General features: G+C 37.7%; 1 protein-coding gene across 2 annotated transcripts in view; it reads right to left on the bottom strand.

Annotated features, from left to right (window-relative positions):
* Window positions 1-15758, bottom strand: part of LOC306871609 (leucine-rich repeat and calponin homology domain-containing protein 2-like) — a 66878-nt gene that overhangs the window by 8658 nt on the left and 42462 nt on the right. For both annotated transcript variants that reach the window (XM_079419675.1, XM_079419674.1), the window contains exons 11-15: window positions 15514-15618; window positions 13617-13676; window positions 8522-8570; window positions 3889-4029; window positions 974-1027 (exon numbers count right to left, since the gene is read on the bottom strand). In XM_079419675.1, coding sequence (XP_079275801.1) covers window positions 974-1027; window positions 3889-4029; window positions 8522-8570; window positions 13617-13676; window positions 15514-15618 — 409 coding nt within the window. The remainder of the gene's footprint in view (window positions 1-973; window positions 1028-3888; window positions 4030-8521; window positions 8571-13616; window positions 13677-15513; window positions 15619-15758) is intronic.

Here is a 15758-nt window from a genome sequence, read left to right as displayed (position 1 = left end):
TGATTTACCTGTGTATTTATAGTCCTGTCTATTCGGTTTGATGGGGTCTGGTCTACTCGTTACTCCCCGGTGTTTCCTGTCTGTAAGCCTTGCCTTGTCCTGCCATGTCTTGGCCTGCCTTGATGTGTTCAGTAAAGATTATTATTTGAGTTACATCCTCGTCTGCGTGTTCCTGTGTCCTCCTCGTGTGTGCACCGTGAAAATATGTAATTACATCTGCAATTAATCTCTGTAATTAAATTTATAATTACACTGTTGACCCATCCCTTACTCCTTAACCCACCCTTAAACCTACCCATACCACCAAACCTGTCCCTAACCTTACCCGTATTCCACTTCAATAGCAGCAAGTGTTTTGCAATACAATATGAACACAATAAGTACACTGTACTTATTTTTTGATGTCAGTACACAGTAGTTAAGGCCACCTAATATAAAGTGTGACCAGTATTGCTAATAAAATCACCTGTGTACATGCATTGCATTTAAAAATACAACCAGTAACAGCAGTACTTTAAAACTATATGCCAAAAATTAAGCAAATAAGCGAGCAAAAGCAATTACCACGCTAAATGGACTGTTCCAATTGCTGTAGTGTCTCAGGATGTGACTTGGGCTCAAACATATAAGGCCTATATCTAGCCATCTGAAGTATCAAAACACACATGCTGTGAAGGACGATGTGAGATATGGTATAATGAAGTTATTACTTTAGTTTCTGCAAGAGCTAACATCCCTTGAAATTTAGTGTTTTTCACAGAAAGTGAAAATGAGGATGGAAATGCAAAAAAACTTTTGTTTTGTTTAAAAAATATTAACTGACCTTGGGAAATATTATACAGAACTAAAACTGCATTTCATGACCCCTTTAATTGTGGAGTTGCTCTACTGTGGTGGCGTGACTCTCAGCTGGCCTATATTCATGCAAGGAGAAACTTGGCGATCTTGGCACAGTGACAGCACAAAGTCTCACCTCACAATCATTGTCGTTGCCAACAGAGTTTCTTCGAGCACTTTGGCACTTATACTGAAATGGGAGACACAGGGAGGCAGAGAATTACATTCCTGATATTCATCACATTATCAGCTTTTAACATCAGAAGTGTATTAAATAGTCTAGAGCAGTTGTTCTCAACCACATATTGTTTGAAAACCCCACCGAACACAACATATATATATCATTGAGAACCTAGATGGTCTAGAGATAACTAAACATTCAATGACTGTCTGACGCACATACTAACTCTGTCGCCACTTTAAATCTGGCTGGAACTGGTCTAGTCATAACCTGGTACCTTTAGCAAGATAACCACACATTCATAAGCAGAAGTGTATAATTTGCTTCAGTTCTGTTTGTCAGTTTTATTTGAAATAATCAGTACTTTTTACTTTTTGTACTGCCATAAATTCTGATCACAAAATCACTACACCTTTCAACCAATTCTTCAGTGTTTTCTGTTCAACCATTTGTAGGGAATGCCACAACAAACATTGCACTGTAAGTATTTAATAACAAGTATTTAACAATAATAATAGTAATAATAATAATAATAATAATAAATCAAACAATCAATACTAATATTTATGGCTGCTTTAATTGCTTTGCTTTCAAATGTTACAGCTTTTATTGTAGAGGAAAGCTCTATACAGACCTTACAACTTCTTCTCTGTTGATAACAGATTGAAAAACGATTCATCACAAATTTGGGATGATAGCTGACGCGTTGCATTTTCAAATGCACCATATAAGTGTCCCAAACTAACACTGCTGTCAGAGATGGAGTTTGTGTGGAGCAACTTTTACTAACTGTGAATGTTTAACGGTATTGTAACATAGAGGCTTTATTTAGGAAAGAATATACAACTCTCTCTTTTTTTGAGAAGAGAGTAAGACATCATATAATAGACAAAACATGGGAAAAAGCAGCATAAATCAAATTATCAGCCTGACATCACCCAGCACTTGTCAGAACGATGGTAGGGAAAACACATTCTACAGAAAAATGCAGATTAACTTCATACGCAAGATCTCACGGATCAGGGGCCGATGACGAATAATCCTGTATGTAAGCCTGTATCTTTGCTCCGGGTCAATTCACACAGCCATAGAGATCGAATTACCCCATTCAAAAAAGATATGCAGATATCAACTGGCAAACACAGAAATGTTTTCCGGACGATCTGCATGTGTGCGTATGGAATAAGTGGTTGAAAAGGTGTGTGTCGGGGTGTATACAAGAACTCTATTGTGTGGCAAATTTCAAACATTCTTTTTAAATGTCATGCCTCCATTAGTGTCTGTACATGACAGTGGTATGAAAACACTGTAAAAGTAGAACAGAGCAGTAAATGCTGATGCACATGTATCAAATTAATAAATCAATCCAATCAAATCATCCAAGGACTCTCGTTCTTCCTCTCAGGCACAGGTAGGTACTTGGGAAAGAATGTTATTGTGAATCATCTGGGCACGGACTGGGCTTGTCCCTGTTTTTGTCCTTCAGACAGTTCCATGGAAGTGCAAAACAAATGCATGTTTAAAAGAGACAGACAGTTAAGGGAAATTCCCTCAGGAGGAGGTACTGTATATGGATATGTGTTTCTGAGTGTTTTCTTGACATGCTTTACTGAACACACTGTGTTTAAACAGTTACTGTGCAGGATGGAAAACGTCTGTGAACATTGCATTTAATAATCTTAATTTATTATGTTTCCTGTAACTGTGGGCCAAACAAGCCTTTAGGTCAGGAGTTTTGAACAATTGTTTTTCACTAAACTCTTTCAGTTAGCTAAAATAAAAGATGTCTTTCTGCTGTGAATGGCTCTGTTGAGGTTGTGCCAAAGCACCTCAGTCAAACTGAAGTCAGAATGGGCCATTCCAGATTGCATAATTTCGTGTCATGCTGTTGTTATTCTACTTGTGTGCTTTCAAGTCATTGTCTTTTCCAATACTCCTGCAGCCTATCCCAATAAACTGTTTATCTGTCATGACAGAAAGCTGTTCAGGCCCTGAGGCAGCCCAAAACCTACTTAACTGCTGGGATGTGGCTTTGATGTTGGTCCGCTGTGTCTTTTCACTCCACACATGGTGTTGTGTGCTTTAGTTTCATCTACTTACATAGTATTTAACGCACCGCAGACATGTCCACAGAGATGTTAACATTGTCCAGGGGTTTCTGTGAATCAGGTGACACTCAAAACGTTTGTAACAGCACATTATAGGGCCCAGAGTAACACTTTGAATCTTGTCTCAGTGACAAGGATTCATGTTTTGTTGAGGACACTAGCCTAGGGATTCACGTTTTCCACCCTGCACTGTGAATATATGCACAATGAATTCAATAAAGTTATCTACTGTATCTATTGTGCTGCAATTTTTACAATTTAAGCAGAAATCCAAACAAATCTTGTCATTCTATAAGCAATTAAAAATGTGAAAACAGCAAGGTACGTGAAATAAGATGCATATAATTTTCTTCACATGTAAAACTAGGATTTCCCCTCTTCAGTATATAACACAATTACAGCCAACTGTATGAAATATCATAAGATTTTTTTTTATATTATATGGACAGGACTAGAAACCAACACTAATCTTGTCATGCAGAGTCCTTTAAAAGCACCTCAAAAAGAATAAAGTCTTGAATAATAAACATCTTGAATTTCCAAGATTTACAAAGGACTGAAGTATATTAAGGAATCAGTCTGGGGCTGCGGTATCTGAGGCTGTAGACAAAATATCAGGGAGTATAACACAAGTTGCCCTGTGACATACACAAGCTATCTCAAGTAGCGCGAGAGAGAGAGGGGGATACGCAAGTATACATGAGCAAACAAAATATGTGAGCGTGAGAAAACCCAAGAACATGTGCATTCTTGTGTGTGTACCTTTAGGTAGTCTTTTCTCAGGTACTTGTTTCTTCTCCGATCCTCATTCTGGTTGAGCACAGGAGGAACCTCTGGCCATCTTGGCTCTGAGTCACTGCTTTCTGATTTCAAACTTCCATCAAACGAGCAAGATGAAGAAGGCTGAGGGACAAATCACAACATTATCGTGAATGACAAGGCCTAAAATGGATTTCATGGGGCCCTAAATTAAAATCTAGTTACTCTGTCGAGTTGAAAAAAAAAAAAAGTTAGGCATACACCAATTCTCATGGTCTCATGTGGAAAGCATTCCCTCCACATTAATGGCAAATGAACATTGTGATAAATACTGATATCGTATGATACGAAAAATATTGTGATAATACTTTTGGCTATACCAACCGGCCCTAAGATGAGTTTTTGTTGAAAAGTGGGGACATCCCATAGGTGTAATGGTTTTTATACTGTACAAACTGTATGTGCTATTGCCCTACACCTACCCTACACCTAAAATTAGCCCTCACAGGAAACTGTCCCCCCCCCCCCAAAAAAAAACCTCCCTCTGTATGATTTATAAGCGTTTTGAAAAGTGTGGACATGGGGCAATGTCCTCATAAGTCACCTTCACCTTGTAATACCCATGTCATACCTGTGTCATTATGCAAATTTGCGTCCTTGTGTGTCACAAACACACACACACACACACACACACACACGCACAAAAGAAAAATGCACTGAAAACTACAAACCAATTAGCATTGATTTGTTTTCGAGCCCAAGTGTGATTATGGATTAATGGAGTTATATTTTAGTTGTATCATTTTTACCTTGCAATGAATATAATGTAGTGAAAAAAGCCACTACCATTCAAATGTGTGAGGTTGATAAGATTAAAAAAAAGAAGCTTTTAAAAGAAGTCTCTTATGTTCACCAAGGCTGCATTTACTTGATGAAATACAGTAAAAGCAGATAATTAAATATATTCCTGTAATGCAGCCATTACTCCAGTCTTGAGTGTCACATGATCCTTCAGACATCATTGTAATATGATGATTTGGTACGGAAGAAACATTATGATTATATACTATAACCATTATATATTATTATTAAAGTTGAAAACAGTTTAATATTTTGATTCTATCTTTATTTTCATTTTTAATCAATTTAATGCACCTTTGCTAAATAAAAATATGAATTTCTTTCCAAAAAAATCTTATCGACCCAAACATTTGAAGAGTGGTGTAAGTATTGGTTGAGCTGGTGAAAATTGTTTTAAGTAGAAATACTACTAGAATATTGGATTTAGAAGCTTTACTGTAAGAATAGAAATGAATGAGGAGGACAGTGATGAACTGAAGAGTGACCTCAGAGAAAGCTGCATCTTCATCAGTGAGATCAGTCTCCTTAAAAAATATACACACACAAAAAACAAAAACACAGAATGAGGGAGATTTGAATGGAATTCACAAACACCATGATAAAGCAGACCCAGATGAAATCTGTAAAACATCTCCACCCAACCACATGGTTCTAAATATCTTCTTTTGTGTTCAGCTGAAGAAAATCTTTGTTGTTTGGAACAACTTGAGTAAATAATAATTAAATTGATAATTTTCGTTTTGGGGTGAACTAAAGTAGCATTTGTTTCTCTCAAGGAAACGTTTCTTCCCTGTTACGAAGTATATCCAAGGTTGCTGGAGGGAAGAGGTTATTTTCCCGCCCTCACGTTAGTGAACACGTCATCAAAGACATGTCATTGCAAGGGTGAGGGCACATGAGTTTAAAAAAAAATTATGATGTATGATCTAAGTTCAACTTCTGGGTGCAGACTTCATGTGGTTTTGGTGATGTGTAAACTAGAATTAGACAACAGTAAACACACTGATAATGGATGAAAGAACAGTTTAAAGTATAAAAGAATAGAAAAGTTTTACACTGACATGAAGTTTTAAGTCTGCCATCAGTGTTGTTGCAATAATTGAACTGTTATTGGGGGGATCACGTGACGCTTTCATGAGCCAAGACTCACATTAGCTGTTGTTGGGCTAGAGATGTCACACAGTCGGATACTCGCTTATCTTTCACCATCATCCTCGCCAGTTAAGAAGAAAACTAAACCAGCAGCCACAGCGGGCCAAGCGGACATGGAAGACAACATGGCGATCACTATAAAGCGATTTGAGGACATTTTGAAAACTGAATTAGCAGCAATGCACACCGAATTCGCCTCTCACTTGACTACAATCCAGAATATGTGCTCTAAAGTTGACTTTTTAATCAGGGAACAGAGAGAGCAGAAAAAAAGTGATCGGCAAACACACTATGTGTTTGGATGCCCTCGAGCAGCAGGTGATTGATCTACAGGACCGCAGTAGACGCAGCAATCTCCACCTGCTGAGACTACCTGAAGGGGCTGAGAAGGATGACCCGGTCACTGCCGATCTGGTTCCCATCACTTGCTGGCAGAGATATCGAGAACGAACACCCGCATCGAGTTTACTCCAGAGCTTCAACTGATCACTCCAAATTGCGAATGTTTCTCTTCAAACTGTTACACTACAACGATAGGAATTTGATTCTTAATGAAGCAAGACACCGCGGTCCTGTGAAAGTGGGAGACGGTGTGATGTTGAGCTTTTTCCCTGACTTCTCTCCCGTGACGGCAAAGAAGCGTAGCTCCTTCAGCACAATATGGAAGGAATTGAAAGAGGCAGGTCTGCAGACTTTTATTCAATATCCAGCTACTCTGAAGATCGTCATGAAACACGGCGAGACCAAACTAATGCACTCACCGGACGAGGCAGGCCGGTTTCTGAGCTCCATTCCCGCTCCTTATTCTCCCGGGATGAACGTGGCATAAGGGTACAGAGTGACTCAACTTTTGATTTACTGATCTAGAACTTCATGTGACAATCGGCTACTAGCAGTTCTTCATGTAAGCTAGGAAACGTACGTGGTATCACTAATGTACAGTTTTCAGTGTACATGATCCAATTATTTATGTTTGCTGCCTTGTTATAGAGATTATACATACTTTTTTACCCCACTTTATTACTTGTGTAAATTCGAAGTTATTCTGTTCTCTTATAATAGGGCTAATGGCGGTGTTCTGAATTGTACTGGCTGTCATGTTACTGTCACTGATTAAGACAGGGGAGGGCTGCAGCCTGGGGTTTTCACCCCAGTCTGTAAGAGTTTTATGGGGTGGGTTTTCTTTATGTTAATGGATTTTTAAAGGCAGACTTAAGATAATTCATTTGCAGTGGTATTACTTGCTCTTTTTTATTCAGTTCACTTATTTGTTTGTTAGTAATGACTGAAATTAATATACTAAGTTGTAATGTCCAGTGTTGGGGAAAGTTACTTTTAAAAGTAATGAATTACAATATAAAAAAGAAACTAATTACGTTACTTAGCTACTTTTTATGGAAAGTAATGCGTTATGTTACTTTTGCGTTACTTTCATGTTACTTTTTAAATATGAGCAGGGCTTGATTGTTTGTTTTTAATATAAGTAGTTCTATTTATAGCAAATGTAAAAGCCCTTTCACACCAAAAAGTGTAATGAATAAACCTCAGGCAGAAGGAAAAGTAAATTCACATCTGTACAGGAGAAGGTTCAACACTCTTCAGTAATAAAATAAACTAACAATTGTGCTTCATTGTTTTTTTTTTTATTAAGTCATTTTTGCTTATTAGTATGGTTGAACTGGATCAAAGGTTGGCAGCAAAGACATTGGTTAATAAAAATGGGATTAGATACATTTGTGTTATTTAACATTTAATTACTGAGAATACTAATCATATTCTGAGTTTGCATTTCACTGTTTTAATTCATTTTGATGAATACTAAATCAGTTTTTTTGCGAGTGAGATGAATTAATGCACATTCACATTTAGTCTAGAACTACAGTAACATCATGTTCACACAGCGCACACAACACTGTACTTCCGTTTTTTGTAACTATTGCGATGAAAAAAGGTTGACATTGCTTTAATCCAGGAAGCACATTTGTGGAAGGATGATGTTCATAAGAGGCGATTACATCATCCTCAAGGGACCCAGGTCATCGGATGATCCATTGGAAATTGCTGCATGGACTTTGTCGGTCCCCTTTGAAGCGCTTCTGTATGCATGTGTTACCTTCCCCGTATTGCAGTTTGTGTCCACAGGGTGCACTTGGTACATGTCTACACTTTTTCTTCTTTTTCGGGGGTGCTCTGCATTTTCTCTTTTCTGGTCTCAGCTTGCTTGTGACGTGTCATTCCTATTGGTGGTTTTGACTACCTATCTATTCTTCTTGGATGGCTTTTCTGGATTGGCTCTGTCTCCGCAACAAAGGAACTTACCTTTAACTGCTCTCACTGCTGTATGCTTTTGACATTGTTTAATCGTTTGTTTCTTCTTTTTGATGTATAATTTATTTTGCATTCGTGTATTTTAGTTCTTTTTTTAGTTTGCCTTTAAAATAAAAGTAATTGTTCACAAAAAATAATAATTGAACCGTTATTAATTCACAGTATATTTACAATGTAAAGTCAGCCTGCATTTCTTACCAGGTGTGGCAAAATGAGGGGATACATGCATTACTGCATACGATGCAGGCATGTTTATGACTTTGTGTGTAACTGTGCATGAAACATATACTGGTACCTGTCCATTCAAGGCGGAGGCTGAGCTGCTTCTTTCATCTAGTGATGCACTGTAAAGAAAAGCAGAAACATGCAGACATGAACCTTCAAAACTGGGGGCAAAAATGGGGGCCTACCACTAAGACAATAGTGCTTGTGTGTACAGATATGGGCATGTGTGTGCATGCTCAAGTGTATAAGGCCCGATATGTTGTCAGTTTTTTAAAGGGATAGTTCACCCAAAAATGAAAATTCTGTCATCATTTACTCACCCTCAAGTAGTTCCAAACCTGGATGAATTTCGTCTACCGAACACAAAGGAAGATATTTTGAAGAAAGTTTGTAAGCAGGCTGTTTTGGGGCACTGCTGACTTCCATAGTAGGAAAACAATACTATGGAAGTCAATGGTGCCCCAGAACTGCTCTGTTTCCCACATTCTACAGAATATCTTCCTTTGTGTTCAGCAGAACAAAGACATTCATACAGGTTTGGAACTACTTGAGGATGAGTAAATGATGTCAGAATTTTCATTTTTGGGTGAACTATCCCTTTAATCTCACTGTGCAGGATGAAAGTGATATGAGTCTGTATGCTATTTCCTTCACTGTGCACAATGAAAGCATTCAAGTGCTCATGCATGAAGACCTACAGTTGACAGATCGTAATTTCAGTGGGCTAATTGTCTAGACCTTAACAGGTTTTCTGTGGCATAACTTTTTTTTGCCAGTGAGAGGCATGTCTGGAGCTGTAACACTATATGAGTGAGATTGGTTTCCACAGTCAATGGTAGGCATGTCACATATACAATGTGCCTTTAAACATTTCAAATTTTGACCAAATCATAGGACTTCTCAAATACTGCATTCCCAAACTTCCAGACTTCAGTGTCACATGAATCCTTCAGAAATCTGTATATTCTGATTTGCTGCTCAAGACACCTTTCTTATTATTATCAATGTTGAAAACAGTTGTGCTGCTTAATATTTTTGCGGAAACTGTGATACATTTGATAAAGTTCAAAAGAACAGTTTTTTATTTCAAACGACTTTTTCTTTAGGTGTGAGAAAATATACAAGGCAATGAGGGATTCAAAAGCAGTGATGTATTGAGTGTTACAGTGAGATGGTAAAGAATAACCCCTTGCAGACCAAGGGCAAAAGACATATTACTTTAAATAAACATCTCATCTCTTCCTCTTTCTGATCTTGTTTAATTTCTTGGCATTTAAGTTAGCAATTATGTGAATTTTTGTGTATTTGAGAAAATAAAGAAATTGCTGACAAACATTTTTCTGGTTTGCACTGGCGAGACGTGTTTTTCTTTATTAGCTTACTGGGTCAACGGTCAGATTCTAGACTGGAGGTGAAGTGAGTTTACAATGACAATATGCTAGAAAATTATAAGTTGCACCAGAACTGCAAAATGCGCTATTAGTTTTGTAGAAACAGTTTGGCGCATTAGTATGAGCAATAATGCCCTGGTGCACTGGTTCAGTCATAGTGTGCATCTCTGAAAAATATATTAATAAACCTTTTATAATTTCTAATTAAAACAACAGAATAAAAACAAGTAGAATAAGAAGTACACTAAGATGCCAATCAAATGAAATCAGTATTTAAGAAATAAATTTGTACTACAGAGGTGGCACAGAAGAACACACAAGTGGCTTGTAGGTGTATTTTTAGATGTTTAATGAGGCTCAGAGGTTGCATATGTGCAATTAAATTCATAAATTCATGTTGAGGTTAATGTTTTAAATATACAATTTTGAATGTAGAAATATTTAATATATTATAGATTTAAATAACAGAAAAGATACTTTAAAAATTAAACTAAACTGCCAGTAGGTGTCACTGATTTGATGACTGAATCATTCATTTAATTGATTCATTCGAACGGCCGATTCATTCAGGAATGAAGTACGTGACTGTCTTTATTGAATCATTGACTCACTAGATTCGTTTAAAAACGCAGTTCATTCATAAAGGAATTGCAGCGGCTTGGCTGAGTCTTTGTTTGAAACTATTTTCGTTGATGAAATAGAGCTAATTAAGGCAATAGTGTTGTAGTCAGACAATATAAGTCACTTAATATTAACTTCTTGTTAATGAACTGTTATTAAACTGAACTGTTGTATTAAATCAATATCACATTTGCAAACTCCCTTAATAATCATTAAAAGCTGTCACTCTCCTTAGTTCATTGCAATCTCACAAAACTCCATTATAATCAATGAAGCTCCTTTCACTGCACAATGAGTCTCTTATTTACACTTTTTTTGTTATAATGAGAGAATACGTCTGTGACACATTACTCAACGCTGCAAAAACACGCAAGTATGTTAGAAACCTATAAAGCTCCCTCAGCACAAACACAAATATGCTGATCGGGTCAGTCGCACCGGTGCTCCTAAATGTTTTTTCATAGTCGCATGCAGTAGTTTTCAGTCGCACTGTAGAGCCCTGTATCTGTCAGCTCAGTTTTTGCAGTGTATTCCACACCATCAGCAAGAGTCGGGCCCTGCCTGTGGCTTCTTGGCCGATTGAGTATGTTGAATCAACATTGGTTTGGTGTGTCACGGCCTTAACGCAGACCTCAAGATTAAGAGTGCAGTTCTGAATAAAACCAAAAATCTGAGACTTTAACAAAGTTATTCCAAGAATCACAAATATTGTAGTAACAAAATGACAGAAGACATACACAACAATGCCACAATTTTGGGGGGAAAAAAATGTATTTCCAGGTATATACAGTATATACCTGTCTCTACCTGTTCACCTGTCAAAGTATAAACATTCTCCACCCTGTCATCTCCTCCCAGTCTTTTTATTTGATCAAAAAAGGGTGTTTCCACAATCAACAAAGATATCTCAGAGATTAAACCCCTGAGCATTCTCCACCCTACAAATGCCTACCGTTTAAAACAAAGGTGCAAAGGCTTTAATGCAAACTTTGTTTTTATGAATACTGAATGGTCTGTCCTAACACTTTAAAATGAACAGGATTCATTAGCACAATATTAAAAAATGCTGTAAAAAGTTCATTTTACTTTAAGTAACCCAATGCATTACCTAATGTTAACAAATTCCATGTTATTGTAAAGTGTTTCAATATGCAGCATGTTGACATCACTTTAACTAACAGTTTGTTTTTTTACAGCATTTATCTTCTAATGTTCATTGCTACATTAATTCTTATTTTTTTAAAACATTAAAGGTTAGTTAATTAATTATGAACTAACATTAAGTAGCAGTGAAAAAATAGCATTTATAAATATCTATTAATGTTGTTCACTGTTAGTTTATGATACTGCTGCTAGGGTTTCTGAGCCCCGTTGCTCTTGTGGTCACACTAGATGTCAGGGCGTCACACATTACACAACTTTTCAATCGGAAGAATTGCCGACAACTCTGCCTTGTCCATAAACTACGCTTCACAACCACTCGCAAGAATTGATATTGGTAATAAAGAAAGACCACGTGAGAGAATGGATTTATTCCTGTCAAAAACGGTAGCCTGTGAAAAGCTTGCAATCCAAGTTGTCTGTAAAGAAAAAAAAAAGAATATGAAGGAGATGGTTGCTGCTATTGTTCTGTTGCAGGTCTAATATGACTCCACCTGAACTTTCCTTTGCCCTTCCCTCATTTCCAGTCAAATCACATTTCACACGGTAAGACTGTGAATTGTTGATTAATATCTCACAAGCATCGGCACTTCTCTCAGATTGTGTCTTTGATAACTCAGACTTGTTGCCGATTTCCACAAAACTGTTGGCAAGTTAAAATCAGTGCTAAAATCGTGCACTGTGTGCACACCATTTGTTGAAATCAAGTTTCTTGTGGTTGGTTACCTGTCGGCCCCCTCTAATGTCTAACATCAATGAAAGCTTATTGCAAAGTTTTAAAAACATGAAATGTTACGGCATTTAACATTAACCAATTATCTGTTAGGAAATACATAATGTTGTTGGTCATTATTAATTATTAAAGTAGACTATTATACAGACCTGCAAACTCAGAGAAAAAAAGGTGACAGTGTTGGGGGGGGGGCAGAATGGGCGACGCCGACACTGTGAACGCATTAGCCTTGCACGTTCGCCAGATTCTACATAGACATTGTTTACAAGTAATGCGGCGCATCCAATGCAACAAGACGTCAAATTGCTTTGTTACACTGTATTACTCTCGCATCAGCTGTTGTCTAAACAGTCACATCTACCCACATCAACACATCAAAAACGCTTTAAAAGTAGGGCTACATCCAGCTGACTTGAATGACTGCTGCGCACACGACAACCTCCATAACGTGTCGTTAATCAGGGTAGCTCAGAATTGGAGTAGTAGCCAGAACTCAGGGCAGAGCACCTGGCTTAAGTTAGGGGCTAATGATAAGGTTGCAACCTAAGTTGGCTATCTGAAATACTATATACTTACGTAGCAAGCTAAATGGTTAACTTTAGTTAGCAAGACGGTCAGACAATGCAGGAATTAACATTACAACTAGCTAACAATGTTAGATGGCTAGAAAATTTGCTATCTTGCTAACAGAAATTCCAGCATTGGATCCGCTTGTATTGCTTGCTATTAAGCATTTTGCTCGAAGCATAGGCTAACTGTATGAAAAAAAAACGCTAACTTAGCTGACGTTATTTGACTTAAGCAAACAAATATCTGTTGTTTAGCTCCAAAAAGACTGATTTACCTTGAATTCAATTTCCATCAGAGTTTCCACATTAGGTCAGGTGTCTCTTGACAGGTGCGAACACAGATGGCAGTGTGTTTCAAGATCCTGAACCAAGCGCTGAGATTCCGATTGGTCCAGAAAAAAAATGTCATTTATAAGAATGGTCCAATAATGGCCTACATGGCACGCAAGCCCACCCCCACCTCCCTCTCTTGACAGGCGCGAGCTCAGTAGAGATTCCGATCGGCCCAGATGTCAATTAAAGCAAGACCCCCCCCCCCCCTAAAAAAAAACTCTCCGTTTCTACACGATTCACGTGAATGACCCAATTGACAATAAAAGCGGCGATTGTCGCCGAAAAGCGACAAGTTTGCAGGTATGATTATAAGAAATAAGAATGTGCATGGAGGTGTTTGTGTGTGCATCATAATACCTTCTAACAGTCTGAGATGGGGTTCTTTGTTTGGTGCTACTCCCTGAGTGGCTGAGGAACCTGAAAGATCAGAAAATCCATTATGTCTATGAATTAATCTGAATCTGAACTAATGAATAAATCTGAAATCGGTGCATGGATTAAAAAAACCTGAAACCATATCCACAGGTGACAAAAAGAGATTTTAGGGAATGCACCTCAGTCTGAAATGTCAGATTTAATTTTTAAATATGAAACATTATAGAGCTTGCACAATGACTATGCGTACAGTCAGTGCTAAACTTGGGATTTGAAAAACAAATTGAATTTGTGTGCAGCAATTTGCTAGGTTAGAGACACTTCTGAGCATTCTAAAGTCATGATGTGTACCCAATGACCTGTAAAGCACCCTGGCTTAGGATTCAAAACAATCTTTCAAAACACAGTTTTTTACATGTAAACTACAATGTTTGCACATCTACAATTTTGGTCAAAAGGACATGCGTAAATATTTCAAATTAGTTTCTCGCATGCAACACACTGTTATCAGCATTTCGTTTTGGAAAATGATATTGCAACACGCTTGAACACTTGACTTCTTGACATCATTAAGTCTGGACATGCACATACTTGCTAATACACAACACGCACATAAACGCACATGACCAGATGTACTGGATGTGTGCTATACACCCTCTTCTAATGACACACATCCATCATTTGAGACAACCACACACATACAATCACATACATCTCTCCTTCTACCTGTGAGCTCTCCCCGTGGCTCTTCTACGGTGTATTAGACTCTCTGCCCTACAAATTAGGGATCGCCTCCTGAGAGTCAAATGTCATATGTGCACCAATCAGATCCCGGGATTAGGTGGAGATGCAGAAAGGGATGGAGAAGGAGATGAAAGGAGAAAGAGGAGGAGGAATATGGCGATTCATTTGTTAGTAAGCAGAGAGGGTTTGATCCCATTACTTCAAAACAACTGACAGCCATCCTCTCATTCAGAGGCAGCAGACTGCATTGATGAGCATATCAAAAAGGAACTGACAAAACTTGCATTCATTCGTGAATTTCTCATAGATGTAAATTAAAATGAAAGAGAGCAGAGTCAGCTGAGGTATCAGGATAAGGCCCAAGTGAAAGAAAGATTCAGAAAAAGTGAGTGCAGAGGAGAGGAGCAGCATATATAAAATATATTTATATTACATAGGGCTGTCAATTTACTGTGCTAATACAACTAAAATAATTTTGATAAAACTTAAAGTATACAATCTTAATATACTAGCTTCCGGCCCTTGAAGGAAAATGGGGCTTAAAATTAAAATGCGGTCATCATTTACTCAACCTCATGTCATTTCAAACCCTTAAGACTACGGTTAATCTTCAAGTTTAGGTTTTTAGAGGGACAGAAACTCACAGCATGGCCATACCTACCACTTGAACTAACTTAGCTTTGATGCTCATACAAACTGCTCATATTTGCTTATGTTTATGTACTGTTTGAGACATTTCTGCATACAAGCCTGACTCACAGGTTTCATTAAAAATATCTTAATTTGTGTTTTGAAGTCTTATGGGTTTGGAATAACATGAGAGTGAGTAAATGATTTGAGAATTTTCACTTTTGGGTCCCCCAAATTTCCCTTCAAGCCCCAAATGTTTTTTGTAAAGCCCTGAATGTTTATTGTTACCTTCTCTCTCTTAAAACGTAACATTCCATGTAATCAATGTGGATTGACTCAAATATCCAATCCAGAACAGCCCCATTATATAAACCAATTTTAATGATTTTTTTAATCGATTGATAGCCCTAATATTACAAAGAAGTTTGATAAAGATACTGTGTGCATGTTTGATGATGGGCTCTGAATGTTGCATGACCATGTTTGATTTTTCATGAAAGATCACCTGTTTTGTTGCTCTTGTTGTAGCAGCTGTACTGCGATCTTCCTCAGATCCAACACTTCCTTTAAGTCATCCTCGTCTTCTTCAGCTAACTGCTCTTTCTCGGAGCTGAAGTTGACAAGAGAGGGAGACAAAAATGAAGCAGACAAAGGGATGTCGTTGCTGAATTCTGAAACAAGACTTAAGGTCATTGCACACAGAGTACAACATTTTCGTCTGAAATGTTCGATTTCCTGCGTTTTCGCATC

This window comes from Barbus barbus, assembly GCF_936440315.1.
Source record: "Barbus barbus genome assembly, chromosome: 6".
Taxonomy (NCBI): Eukaryota; Metazoa; Chordata; class Actinopteri; order Cypriniformes; family Cyprinidae; genus Barbus; species Barbus barbus.
The sequence above is the reverse complement of the archived record's forward strand: the minus strand, read 5'-3'. Positions and strand labels throughout refer to the sequence as shown.